The sequence below is a fragment of the Tenrec ecaudatus genome, chromosome 3 (genome assembly GCF_050624435.1).
Source record: "Tenrec ecaudatus isolate mTenEca1 chromosome 3, mTenEca1.hap1, whole genome shotgun sequence".
Taxonomy (NCBI): Eukaryota; Metazoa; Chordata; class Mammalia; order Afrosoricida; family Tenrecidae; genus Tenrec; species Tenrec ecaudatus.
Window position 1 is genome coordinate 118,255,692 of NC_134532.1, and position 14,070 is coordinate 118,269,761.

The window sequence follows — 14,070 nt, forward strand, 5'->3', positions numbered from 1 at the left end:
GGGCCGCTACAGCCGCGCTCCGCCTCCGCCCGGAGGTGCTGCAGACCTCAGCCCCTTCTTGCTCGCTCCGTGCACGTGCCCGCGCCCGCGCCCGCGCTGCTGCAGACCTCAGCCCCGTCTTGCTCGCTCCGTGCACGTGCACGAGCCCGCGCCCGCGCTGCTGCAGACCTCAGCCCCGTCTTGCTCGCTCCGTGCACGTGCACGAGCCCGCGCCCGCGCTGCTGCAGACCTCAGCCCCCTCTTGCTTGCTTCGTGCACGCGCCCGGGCGAGCGCCCCGCCGGCCGGCGCCCAGTGGAACCGTCCGTGACGTCACCCCTCGCGGCCCAATCCGACGCGGCGCCGGGGAAATTTTAAACTAAAGGCGGGGCGGCTCTGCGCCCAGCACCGAGGGGAGGCTGCGGGCGTGGCGGTCTGTCGCGATGGCGGAGGAAGGCGCCGTGGCCGTCTGCGTGCGGGTCCGGCCGCTCAACAGCAGGTAGGTGCACGGCCAGGTCCGTTGCCCCCCTGGGCGTCGGGCGCCTGCGGGACGCGACCGGGGAGTGGGTCCTCGGACTGCCGCTTCCCAGCTCAGCTGCCGGGGCTTCCGGCTCCGTGCCTCCTCCGCGCCTCGGTCTTGTCCCGTGGGGACACCTGGAAGCGCCAGGTTCCTTCTGGACTCGGGCTCGCAGCTGACGTTAAACAGCGCCGCTCGGAGGCGCGCCCATCTTCCTGCGCACGCGCCGGGCGCGCCTCTCCGCTCCCGGGGAGCCCGGGGCGCGCAGGGAGTCGGTGGACGCGCCCGCCTCCTGGTGCCCTGTCGCGGTCAGCCCCTCGGGGCGAGGACCAGAGCGCACTGGGAGCTTGCAAGCGTTTATCCATGTAGCCAGCGTTTGAAGATACACTTACTGTCCTGAACAGAAATGACCGTCGCTGTGGGGCTTACCTTCTGGTGGGGGAGCTGGTCCCCGAATGAAGAAGACAGCCACAACCAAGAGATCACTGCAGTACATTGTGACGGGTGCTGGCCCATCTGGGAGATGGCAGTTTCGGCTGGAATAAAGTGATGCCCCCAAAGGCCTTTGTCAATGAAGGCATTGGTGACTTCGTGGGACGGGAAGCCCCAGTAGTGAATCTGACACTGTTCGGGCGCCTTCAAGTGGATTTGGAGGGACCTTACAGTATCTATAGGGATCTGCGTCTGAGGATGAAGACAGTTGCACATGAACCAGGTCTTAAAATGCCTTGTTAAAGTGTTCAAGAGTTTCCTGAAGATTTTAAGGTGGAGTAGGGAGGCATAATCCAAATCAAGTAGCAACCATGGGAGGAAGTAAAGCGCTTCACAGTGGGAATACATGAGAAGGCAGGGAAGGAGGTCAGGGGAGCCCCAATTAAAGAGAGTTGAACCCTCAAAAATAGATTATCTTATATGTGCTTAAAAATCATAACTTATATGTGCTTATAAATCATAACTTCTTTAAGAGATATATACTTTTCTATTGTGGTTTCCACAGCATGATGTTTTATAACCAGCTATACCAAAGTACAATGTTTCTATTTCAGAGAAGAAGCTCTTGGAGAAGATACCCAAGTTTACTGGAAAACTGAGAAGAATACTATTTATCAAGTCGATGGGAGTAAATCCTTTAATTTTGGTAAGCATTCAAGGTTAACTTGCCTTCACTTTCCTTTGAAGAGCAGAAAAATTTACCAATAAAATTGGCTTTGTCGTTAAGGATCAGATTGAGTCTTCTGTAAACTACTGAAAACTTTTTTTAAATTGTCATATATAAGTTGACATCAGTTTGATGACAGATGTTTGTTTTTTGGTTGGATTTTTGACAGGATGAATAGATATGTTGATATTTGTAACAGTTGAAATTTCCCTTTGCCTGAAATTAGCATTTGCATCTGTTATTCAGTAGTCTGTTTGTAGTCTCCCCTCTATATCCAAAATATATTGCATGACATTAAGTCATTGTTAGGACCTTTTTCTTTCCACAATTTTCAGTAAAGCTCTCTAAAGAATAAGTGGTAAAGATGATGCTTCCACTTCTGTTAACCTTAAAATTCACAGTATCCATTCTTGGAGAGAATGAGTCCTGGTAGCTTAGTGGTTAGACACTGAATTGCTAACCGCAAGGCCAGTGGTTCAAAGCCATCAACCGCTCCGTGGAAGAAAGATAAGACTTTCTACTCCCATAAAGAGTTACAATCTTGAAATTCAGAGATGTAGTTCTACCCTGTCCTTTAGGGTCACTATGAGTTGGGGCCTCTATTCAATGGCAGGGAATTTTGTGTGTGAGAATGAGCCTTACATTCATGGTGAGACCATCCTGGGAAAGGATATCATACTTTGTAAAATGGAGGGTGTAGTATTAGCCCCCCACCCCTACCCAAGGGTCCAGCCGCCATGAGGTCTGCCCTGTATTCCTCTGTCTCTACATCCCTGCATATCCTAAGATAATCTAGCAGGGTGCCCTGTTCCCTGTAGGGACACAAGGCATTTTTACAGTGCTTAATAGAGAAATCATAAGATAGCTTATGCAGTAGCTTATGCAGCTTATCCAGGTCTCTTACTGCCTGGACATTTTTCACACATTTGGAAATAGCATCTTCCCATCGGGACACAAAGTCAGCACAGGATTCATCATTCCGCTGTCTTATAGCCTGTAACTCAGCTTTCTCTTCTAATGGAATTATCTTTTCCCAGGCCCTTAGGCAAACTTCATGTATCTGTCCTATTGTTTGTTCAATAAACTGTAGCTGAGACACAACTGTAATATTATTCTCATGCTCTAGCAATCGATGTATTCCTGTATCTGTGCCATCCTCAGCATTCTTGCATGCTCATGCAAGGGCTGCTTCCTTCCACAGCAATTGATATTGTAGGCATTCTGAAGAGTAAAGACAAATTCTCGCTAAAGCTCTCCAGTAGGTAGGGGTCCAGCTCTCAGAATCTGCTAGCGCCCTAATGCTAATTACAAAATGTGAGTCTGGGCCATAATCATTGACTGCCTGCTTGAGATCTTTTAGCAACTTAAAGGGAAAGGCACTGGGAATTCCTTTTGGTTGTTCTCCGTAAGGCTGTCTGTTAACTCACAGGATAAGACATTCTGAATTCTAAATCTCCTTTTTCTGCAATTCCTTTTTCTACCCTTGAGAGTAAAGGTGCTTTCCCATACTCTGCTTCTTCGCTTCTATTCTCTGAGCTGCTCTCCTCAACCTGTATACCTGAAGCTGCACTTCCCCACCTTCATCTTCGGTGTTAGCTCTCCTACATTGCATTTCTTTTTTTTTTTTTTAAACGTTTTATTAGGGGCTCATACAACTCTTATCACAGTCCACACATATACATACATCAATTGTATAAAGCACATCTGTACATTCTTTGCCCTAATCATTTTCTTTTCTTTTTTTCTTTTTTTTCCCTTTTCTTTTTTTACATTTTATTAGGGACTCATACAACTCTTATCACAATCCATACATATACATACATCAATTGTGTAAAGCACATCCATACATTCCCTGCCCCAATCATTCTCAAAGCATTTGCTCTCCACTTAAGCCCTTTGCATCAGGTTCTCTTTTTTTTGCCCCTCCTTCCCCGCTTCCCCCTCCCTCATGTGCCCTTTGTAATTTATACTTCGTTATTTTGTCATGTCTTGCTCTATCCGTAGTCTCTTCTCCCCCTTCTCTGCAGTCCCTCTCCCAGGGAGGAGGTCACATGTGGATCCCTGTAATCAGTCCCCCCTTTCCAACCCACTCACCCTACACTCTCCCAGAATGGTCTCTCACACCCTTGGTCCTGAAGGTATCATCCACCCTGGATTCCCTGTGCCTCCAGCCCTCTTATGTACCAGTGTACAAACTCTGCCCTATCCAGCCCTGCAAGGTAGAATTCGGATCATGGTAGTTGGGGGGAGGAAGCATCCAGGATCTGGGGGAAAGCTGTGCTCTTTGTCGGTACTACCTTGCACCCTGACTGACCCATCTCCTCTCCTAAACCCCTCTATGAGGGGATCTCCAGTGGCCGACACTTGGGCCTTGGGTCTCCACTCTGCACTTCCCCCTTCATTCAGTGTGATATATATATATATATATATATATATATATATATATATATATATATATATATATATATATACACACACACACATATTCTTTTTTTTTGCATGATGCCTTATACCTAGTCCCTTTGGCACCTCGTGATCGCACTGGCTGGTGTGCTTCTTCCATGTGGGCTTTTTTGCTTCTGAGCTAGATGGCTGCTTGTTCACCTTCAAGCCTTTAGGACCCCAGACACTGTCTCTTTTGATAGCCAGGTACCATCAGCTTTCTTTGCCACATTTGTTTATGCACCCATTTGTCTTCAGCGATCCTATCTTGGAGGTGTGCAGCCAATGATATGATGATTTTTTGTTCTTTGATGCCTGGTAACTGATCCCTTTGGGATCACTCGCTCACTCAGGCTGGTGTGTTCTTCCATGTGGGCTTTGTTGCTTCTGAGCTAGATGGCCGCTTGTTTATTTTCAAGCCTTTAAGACCCCAGTCACTATCTCTTTTGATAGCCGGGCACCATCAGCTTTCTTCACCACATTTACTTGTTCACCCACTTTGGCTTCAGCAGTTGTGTCGGGAGAGTGAGCATCATAGAGTGCCAATTTAATAAAAGAAAGTATTCATGCATTGAGGGAGTGATTGAGTAGAGGCCCAAGGTCCTTCTGCCACCTTAATATTAAACCTATAAATGTAGACAATTAGATCTATTTCCCCATCCTCATATATATGTTACATTGCATTTCTTTGGAGCTAATCTCTCTCACTCCAGCACTGGTTTGCTTGCTTGCTTGTTTGACAATCTCTGGTCTTTCTGACACTAAATTCCAGCAGGGAAGCAGATGCTTTTACTATGTCCCCTTCTGACTCAGGCTTAGTTTTTTCAGCTCTGTCTAAAATCTTCTCATCTGCCTGAAACCCATTCTGACTGCTTCTCACCTGATTTCAGTTTGGTTATCTTAGCGGCTTCCCACTACTCTGCTGGTCTTGTCTCTCATTTTCCCTGCCTTTGAAAGCAAGGGGGCTTCTAGGGATTGTTTAATAGGCTCGCTTTGGATCTTGGAATTCCCTTCCTCTAAGCTTTATACCTTCTGAGGCTGCAGTCCCCGAGGGCTATATGCCTATATGGCTTTGGGCGTGAGGTTTCATTTAGAATCCTAGGCCTTGCTTAACAAATCAATCCCTGCTTTTTCAGTTTTTCCTAACGTTTCATCGCCTAATTCATACTCATTCTCAGACACTTAGCTTCTTTTCTAAATTTGAATACCTCACACAAGACTTCTCACTAGACTAGACTGATAATCCTCATTCTCTTCCCCCTGCAGAAGTTTTGAAACCATCTTAACTTGAACCCACTGAGACCATGTCTCCACCGGGATACTCTCCCCATCTCTGTGCACTTCCTTTAAGTTGACAATGACCTCCTCCAGGTCTCTAGACCAAAAATTCCTTCCTCTGGGGACCATGGATTATAACTTTTTACTTTTAGAAAACATTGTATCTTTTTCTTTGTTACTTTTACACCCTGCCTTTTCAGTAAGTAGATAAGCATAGTACGGTAAGGTTCAGGTTTACTTTTACCTTGCCCCATTGTTCTCTTTGAAGTACTCATTCAATCATTCACTATTTCTACTACTTATCTTCCAGTCCCCACACTGGATCCTCACTTCACACAATTTTCCGATTCACTTTACATTCCGGTGGGGCTGTACAATTGTTACATAGGATATAACTCATATTGCCCGAGATGGACGCCATTTGTGGTATGAGTTGAGGGGGGGGGCAGACCCCCACCACTACCCATGGCTTCAGTAAGCACAATTGTACAGTTGAGTTATATAAATATTATATTAAAGTCATCAAGAGCATGAGAGATAGAAGAGAAATATTGAAATAAATGGAGTCAGACACATTTCATGGTAGCATGCTCACCTCAGCCCCTCTTGGTGGTCCACGTGGAGAGAGCGAGAGAATCTTTCATGCTAACCAAGCCTTTTGTATTCTTTGGGGACATGCAAGCCCCCTAATTACAGGGGAAGACATACGTCATAGGAAGGGGTTGTGCTATTGGTAATACAGTAATGGGAGGGGGTGATCTAGGGGTATCCACACAATAGGAAAAGGAGGGATTGAGGGTATACATGTGGCAAGCTGGGAAGATCCTAGATACAGGATGGCAGCCTGACTTTGGATGTCACAGAGCCCCTTTGGCTCAACTGATAGAGACCATTATCAACTGAGAGAGACCATTATCAGTAGGGTATGAACTTCACCTACAGGAGCCAAGGTAATGGTCGAAAGAGGCAGTCATCCATAGTCCCTAGCAGCAGGGAGCTGGCCCACCTTGTGGCAGCGATGGCCTTCAGGGAGGATGTCTGTAAGCATCTGACCTCCCCCAACAGAGGGTCAGTGAAAAAGATGGAGACCATCAAGGATATGGATTGACACAGTGGCTGCAAAAATGAGTTCACGCTTAATAGTGCAGGACCTGGCACTGTTTCGTTCTGTGGAACATAAGGTCACAGTGAGTTGGAACCAACTTGACGGCACCTAAAAACAAGCTCGGAAGCTGCTTGACAGTCAGAAGTGAGATGTAAGCGCGATGTACTAGTCTGCTTGTGTCAGGCTCACAGACCGGGAAACTCCATAGGACAGTTGTACTGTGGACAGTTCCATAGCAGTGAGTTTGTTTCTGTAAGCAGCTTCCGAGAACACTTTGGTTCCCCACACGGCTCTGTTCACTAGCCAGTGTTTGGTCCTCATGCGTATACTCCATTCTGCGATCACAGAATTTTTCACTGCAAGTCTATTACCTTCCTGAAACAAATGTGCATATTTTGCACGCTATTCTACGTGAAGCCACCACTGAAAGAGTGCGCAATCAATGGCAGAGAACCAGATCCCACCCAGACTGTCATTCATCAGTGCAAGTGCAACCTTAACCTTAGCTTGCCATTTTATTGGAGGCTCTTATAACTCTTCTAACAATCCATACATGAAATGAATCAAGCATATTTGTGTATATATATATATATATATATATGCTGTCATCATTCTTTTCTAGACATTTACTTTGGGTTTTTTTTAACATTTTATTGGGGGCTTGTACAACTCTTATCACAGTCCATACATCCATCCATTGTGTCAAGCACATTTGTATTTTTGTTGCTGTCAATATTCTCAGAACATTTTCTTTCTAATTGAGCCCTTGGTATCATCAGCTCCTCATCCCCCCACTCCTTCCCCCTCATGAACCCTTGATAATTTATAAATTATTATTATTTTTTCATGTCTTACACTGTCCAATGTCTCAGTTCACTTACTTTTCTGTCCGTCTCTCAGGGAGGGACCCACCTTCCCCTTCCCTTCCTGGCATTACTACTCTCATTATTGGTCCTGAGGGGTTTATCTGTCCTGGATTCCCTGCGTTTCCGGCTCTGATCTGTACCGGTGTACATGCTCTGGTCTAGCCTGATTTGTAAGGTAGAATTGGGATCATGATGGTGTGAGGGAGGAAGCATTAGAAAACTAGAAGAAAGTTGTATGTTTCATCGGTACTATGCTGCACCCTGACTGGCTTGTCTACTCCCTGCGACCCTTCCATAAGGGGATGTCCAGTTGCCTACAGCTGGGCTTTGGGTCTCCACTCCCAATTTCCCCTCATTGACAATGATATGATTTTTAGTTCTGGGTCTTTAGTGCCTGATACCTGATCCTATTAACACCTGATGACCACACAGGCTGGTGTGCTTCTTCCATGTGGGCTTTGTTGCTTCTGAGCTAGATGACCGCTAGTTTATCTTCAAGCCTTTAAGACCCCAGATACTATATCTTTTGATAGCCGGGCACCATCAGCTTTCTTCACTACATTTGCTTATGCACCCTTTCAGTTAGCAACCAACACCACCCACTGTGTTACTGGGAGCCCTTTGTTATCATACCATATTCTCACAGTTTTCTTGAAGTAACTACTAGTTGAAAATTAAAATGCAATTTATTGGTTTGGTTTAAGCTCTATTTTATTTTCATTTTGTTTCTTAGATCGGGTATTTCATAGCAAGGAAACTACAAAAAATGTGTATGAAGAAATAGCAGTTCCAATCATAGAATCTGCCATACAAGGCTACAATGGTTTGTATTTACTGCATGCTACAAAAACATTTAGTTTTATGGGCCTGCTCAACAAATAGTGACCATTTTACATGCTGTTCCTGTCTAATCTGTGTGTGTTTGTATTTTTTTGCAGGTACGGTATTTGCCTATGGGCAGACAGCTTCAGGAAAGACATACACTATGATGGGTTCACCAGATTACCTGGGAGTAATACCCAGAGCAATTCATGACATTTTCAAAAAAATTAAGGAGGTAAATCACTAAGTCAGATTTCTACTTCATTATCAGTAAAGATTGAAATTGCATAGTAATCCTAGTATTTTTCTCTTATAATGATAAACGGTTTATCCATGGGAAGAAATGACAGGCGTAGATGGCATGGATTCTTTTTCTCACAAACTTACTGGACAGAGCTTTAAGTAGTTTTGTTCCCTCCTGCCAAAGAAGCATGCACATTAGGGAACAAGAACGTCTTGCCAGAATGACGTGTCTAGCTACCAGAGATTGTGAAGGAGCAGTAACATGACCATGAAGTGGTGCAGATAAAGGGAAGGCAGAAGGGCAGAACCGGCAACTTAATTAGTTAAAGGGTTGATTTCAAATTCGCTTCTTCGGTAAAGGAGCATCTGTTATTTTGAGCTTACGGAGTTAGACTGGATTCTTTCCTAATTCTCTATTTTCGCATACTATAGTATGGTTTTCATTATTTCTGAAACAATGCTCTTATTTTGTTGTGCTTCATGTTTTGAACTTTGTGGTTTTCTCTTTGCCTAACAAAGATAAGATCCTTCTGTACTTTTTAAAACCAGCACCTGAGCCATTTGGTATTATAACGTTTTAATAAATGAATAGAACATTTTATTTTTACATACTTCTTTTTCTTCTAGTTCCCCGATAGAGAATTTCTCTTACGTGTTTCATACATGGAAATATACAATGAAACCATTACAGATTTACTCTGTGACACTCGAAAAATGAAACCTTTAGTAATTCGAGAAGACTTCAATGTGAGTAATAGAGTTAATATAGCTGATTTTTTAAGATTATTAACATGTCTCCTGATTGTGTAGTTTTGCAGTTTGCTTTTTTTTTTAATCATTATTAGGGGCTCATACAACTCTTATCACGATTCATACATACATCCATTGTGTAAAGCACATTTGTACATTCCTTGCCCTCATTCTCAAAACATCCGCTCTCCACTTAAGCCCCTGGCGTCAGCTCCTCATTATTTCCCCTCCCTCCCCGCTCCCCCCTCCCTGATGAAACCTTGATAATCCATAAATTATTATTTTGTCATATCTTGCCCTGTCCAACATCTCCCTTCACCTACCCTTCTGTTGTCTGTTCCCCAGGGAGGAGGTCATATGTAGATCCTTGTAGTCATTTCCCCCCTTCCAACCCACCCTCCGTTTACCCTCTCCAAGTATCGCCACTCACACCACTGGTCCTGAAGGGAGCGTCCGCAGTGTACATGCTCTGGTCTAGTTAGACTTCAAGGTAGAATTGGGATCATGATAGTTACTGGGGCGGGAGGGCAGGAGGAAGCATTTAGGAACTAGAGGAAAGTTGTATTTTTCATCGTTGCTACATTGCACCCTGACTGGCTCATCTGCTCCCCAAGACCCTTCTGTTAGCGGATGTCCAGTCGCCTACAAATGGGCTTTGGGTCTCTACCCTGCATTCCCTACCTCATTCACTATGATAAGATTTTTTGATCTGATGGTGCCTGAACCTGATCCCTTCGACACCTGGTGATCGCACAGGCTGGTTTGCTTCTTCCATGTGGACTTTGTTGCTTCTGAGCTAGATGGCCGCTTGTTTACCTGCAAGACTTTAAGATCCCAGATGCTATATCTTTCAATAACCGGGCACCATCAGCTTTCTTGATCACATTTGCTTATGCACCCACTTTGTCTTCAGTGATTATGTTGGGAAGGTGAGCATCATGGAATGCCAGTTTAATAGAACAAAGTATTCTTGCATTGAGTGGAGGCCCAATGTCCATCTGCTACCTTAACACTAAACCTATAATATATGCACATAGATCCACTCCACATGCTCATATATAAATATATTTACATATGTGCACGCCTCTCTTTAGACCTCTATAAATGCCCTTTGTCTTTCAGATCTTTCCTCTATTTCCTTTTACTTTCCTCTTGTCTCACCATCATGTTCAGCCTTCATTAGGGTTTCAGTAATTCCTCTCAGTTACATTACCCTTGATCATGTTGTATCAGGCCTCCTCACCACCGATTTAGATCACTTGTTGTTCCTTTGTCCCTGGGTTTGTTAGCACCACTTCCTTTTCTCCCACCTCCCCCTCTCCCATGTCCCCCCAGAATTGTCAGTCCCATTATTTTCTCCTCCAGATTATTCATCCAGCCTGTCTTATTTAGACAGACCTGCGGCGATAGTAACATGCACAAAAACAAGACAGAGCAAAATCAAGCATCAAAATAAAACAAAACAACAACAAGCCAATGACCAAAAAAGCACAAAATGAAACACAACAACAAGAAAGAAAAGCTTATAGTTAGTTCAGTGACTGTTTGTTGGCCTTTAGGAGTGTTTTCCAGTCGAGTCTGTTGAGGTGCCAAGCACTTGCCCCAAAGTCTATTTTTGATATTCCCTGGGGACTTGTTGCTCTGTTCCCTGCTGTTCTGTTCCACGCCCAAAGTGTTTTGCCTCAGTGTGGTGGGATCAGATCAGGTGCATTTCCCACATTGTGTCTCCAGTGCTGTCCCCCACAGGGCCATGGGTCAGTGAGGGATGTCGTGTCTCACAGTGGGGCCGACCACGTGGTCTTCTCTGTGGATTGGCTGCTCTGTGCGGGAATATTGTCCTCAAGGCTTGGTGAGCCAGGATGTGCTCCACTCTCTTTCTCCCCTGTCATTTGCTCCTGTGTGTTCTGACCAGCCATGTCCCATTTCCCGGAGCTGCAGATTCAGTGCTGTCCTCTGAAATAAATTCTTTTGGGGGGAGGGGCAGGTGTCCACGTAATTGGGATTGGGGCCAGCCCCTCAGACCTCTTCACTGGTTCCCTACTCCACGCCAGCTTGTTACATTCACATCTTGGAGCCCTGGGTTGAAGTCTGGTCCCTCTTTCCCTGTGGAGATATAAACACTACCCTCCCTTGGGTGGGTTAGTGCTTTGTGCCTTCACTACCCATTTCATTTTTATTTTTTTTCCTTTTCCCCCCTCCTTTTTAGTTGGGTACCATATATGTCCCGGGATTTGGTCTGGCCCCCTTTGCAGGTTTTTTTAAAGGTGTTTGTAGAAATGCACCTTAAAAGCAATATGTATATATTTTTAAATACAGATATAATATTTTGACTTAACTGCTACAAAACAGGAAGATTAAAGTGTCAGGTATGGAGGAACCTGGTATGCTTTAGGATATTTTAAAAAGGAAGTTTGATTGATGGTTGGTTTTCCTACAGATAGATAGTATCCATGTTTTACTCAGGAGTCCTGGTGGTGCTGTGGTGTAAGCATTTGGCTGCTAACCAAAAGGTCAGCAGTTTAAGTCTACCAGCTGAACCTGTCGAGACAGATGAGGCTGTCCGGGCCTGTACAGATGTCCAGTCTTCAAAATCCTGTGTAGTGTTTGAGTCAATGTTGACTCAGCGGCAGTGGGTCTGGGTTTGTTTAGTGCATTTTCCACTGATAACTTCCATAAGTACGTTCTATGTCGGATGTGCCTTTCTTCTGAAAGTCTGTTTCTCATCGTCCTGTAATTCAATCTGTTCAGAGGAATGTCTACGTGTCTGATCTCACAGAAGAAGTCGTTTACACATCAGAAATGGCATTGAAGTGGATCACCAAGGGGGAAAGTAAGTCACCCTGCTGTATTCTTTAACATATGAGCTAAAAAAACCCAGCTCATTCATAGTTTAAGCTTCAAATCTTACCTTTCCTTTTAAGCTAAAATAAGTTGATGTTTTTTTATTGGATTTTAATATGTAAAGCTGATGTGTGACTAATTTTTGCAGAGAACAGACATTATGGAATAACAAAGATGAATCAAAGAAGCAGCCGTTCTCATACTATCTTTAGAATGGTTGGTAATTTTCTCTGTCCCTCTATTCGGTCTCTTCCAATGAAGAATGTGCTAATTTTTCTACAAGTTGTGTTTTCTGTTTAGATTTTAGAGAGTAGAGAGAAGGGTGAGCCTGCTAATTGTGAAGGATCTGTCAAGGTGTCCCATTTGGTGAGTACTGATGTAACATGATAAGGAGCCGTATGGGCCAAAACACAGTTGAATTCCACTGTTAGATAACCAGTTTAATAAAAACTGTGGGCCGAGCTGGGTCGGGGGTGGGTGAGCGTGCGGGGGCCGTTGATAAACCCATAGCTTGAGAAGGCTTGTCGGGGTATCATGTTGAGAGTGTGGGGAGAAGTCAGCAGATCCTTCTCCCTGATTTTGCTATAGCAACTGCCTGTTAAAACTCAGGCATACGGACTTTATAACTGATGCTTTTAAAACTGGTAATGAAGTTGTATGCTTCATTTCGTTTTGTTTTCCTGTACATGCATTGAAGAAGTGAGTTAGGGGATTGTGCAGTCAACAAAAATATAGATGGGGGAGGGAAAATTAAATAAGGTTATTAGAATTCTCATATACAAATAAAATACGCTTTATACCATAAATACAATATTTTAGACTATACATATCCTGTAAGGAAAGAGTAATATTTGTCTTTGTAGCCCAAACACATTGTATATAATTTGTATTTAATAGTTGTAGAATGTAAGCATTATGCAAGCATCTCTATTTTCCGTGTATATAAACCTTCCCCATTTCCTTTATTTTTTCATTCCCCCCTGCCCCCATCACACACTCTTCCCTTCTGCTGCCCTGCTGTCCTTGCTCTAACTCCATGCTTACTTCCTACCCTTTACCATTCCTGCTCTCCAGTTTGGGGGCCTGAGTTCTTCATGAGTATCAATGTGATTTGGAAGCTTTCGAAATTTGAGGTATGGTAATATCCAGGTTCTCTCAGCTCTGCTCCTTCCCTGTCCCTCTCTGTGGCTTCTACTCTCTCACCCGCCAAGGGAAAGCATTGGGTGTCCTCTGTCCCTTCTTACTTCAAGTTCCTGCTGTCACACATTCTACCATCATTTTTATGTTGGTGAATACCAGATATTTATTTTCTCTAGACTCCCTAATTCCTTTCTGCCTAATGGTTATCATACTTACATTCTCCACTGTTAACCCAAAACTGCGTGGCATCTAAAATCAAGCTCATTTGTTTCTACCCTGATGAGTCACTCTGAGATAATACCAGCGTTATTCTGGTCCCCCAGGCTGCTAATCTAAGTCAGTTTTTGCTCATCTGCTTTCTTTGTCTAGTCAGTTTCCATTTCTTATTTATTCTATTATGTCCTTCTCATTTACATTCTCAATTCAATTACTATATCAGTTTTTTGGAAACTGGTTCCTGTGACCCTGGTCTGCCCTCTCCAGCCTAAAACCCTGGCTGCTTATATACCCAAGCACTGTTTCCGTCATCTTAACTTTCCTACACAGCATCTGGCTACTGTTAACCAATCGATTCTTCTTAGGTCGACTGGGTCTCTAGTTTCTTTGAACACAAATTCTTGATCTCATTCATCACCACTTGCCCTTTTATTGTGTGTCTAGGTGGTCCACTGTGGCTACGACACAGAAAGATTAGTATCCATTGCGTGTTTCCAAGAAAGAATATCTGGGATAGGCCTATAAAACAGTAATACCTAGTTTCCTGCCTATATTTGAAATTCTCCATAAAGCTCTGAGTTTATTTCAATGCATTCTGAGTATTTGCTGAGTGTTTACCATCCTTTGGGCACAATGCTGTTCTCTGGGATTAAAGATGACATTTTCGACTACCACTGCAGCCCACGCTACCACCATCTCTTTTACGTGGTTTCT

General features: G+C 44.1%; 1 protein-coding gene across 3 annotated transcripts in view; it reads left to right on the forward strand.

Annotated features, from left to right (window-relative positions):
* The first annotated feature begins 372 nt into the window (after positions 1-372).
* The window catches only part of CENPE (centromere protein E), an 80,292-nt gene continuing 66,594 nt past the window's right edge, over positions 373-14,070 (forward strand). For all 3 annotated transcript variants that reach the window (XM_075543973.1, XM_075543974.1, XM_075543975.1), the window contains exons 1-8: positions 373-476; positions 1,541-1,632; positions 8,078-8,167; positions 8,283-8,401; positions 9,037-9,156; positions 11,908-11,989; positions 12,149-12,216; positions 12,301-12,366. In XM_075543973.1, the coding sequence (XP_075400088.1) occupies positions 421-476; positions 1,541-1,632; positions 8,078-8,167; positions 8,283-8,401; positions 9,037-9,156; positions 11,908-11,989; positions 12,149-12,216; positions 12,301-12,366 (693 nt within the window). In that variant the 5' untranslated portion in view covers positions 373-420. The remainder of the gene's footprint in view (positions 477-1,540; positions 1,633-8,077; positions 8,168-8,282; positions 8,402-9,036; positions 9,157-11,907; positions 11,990-12,148; positions 12,217-12,300; positions 12,367-14,070) is intronic.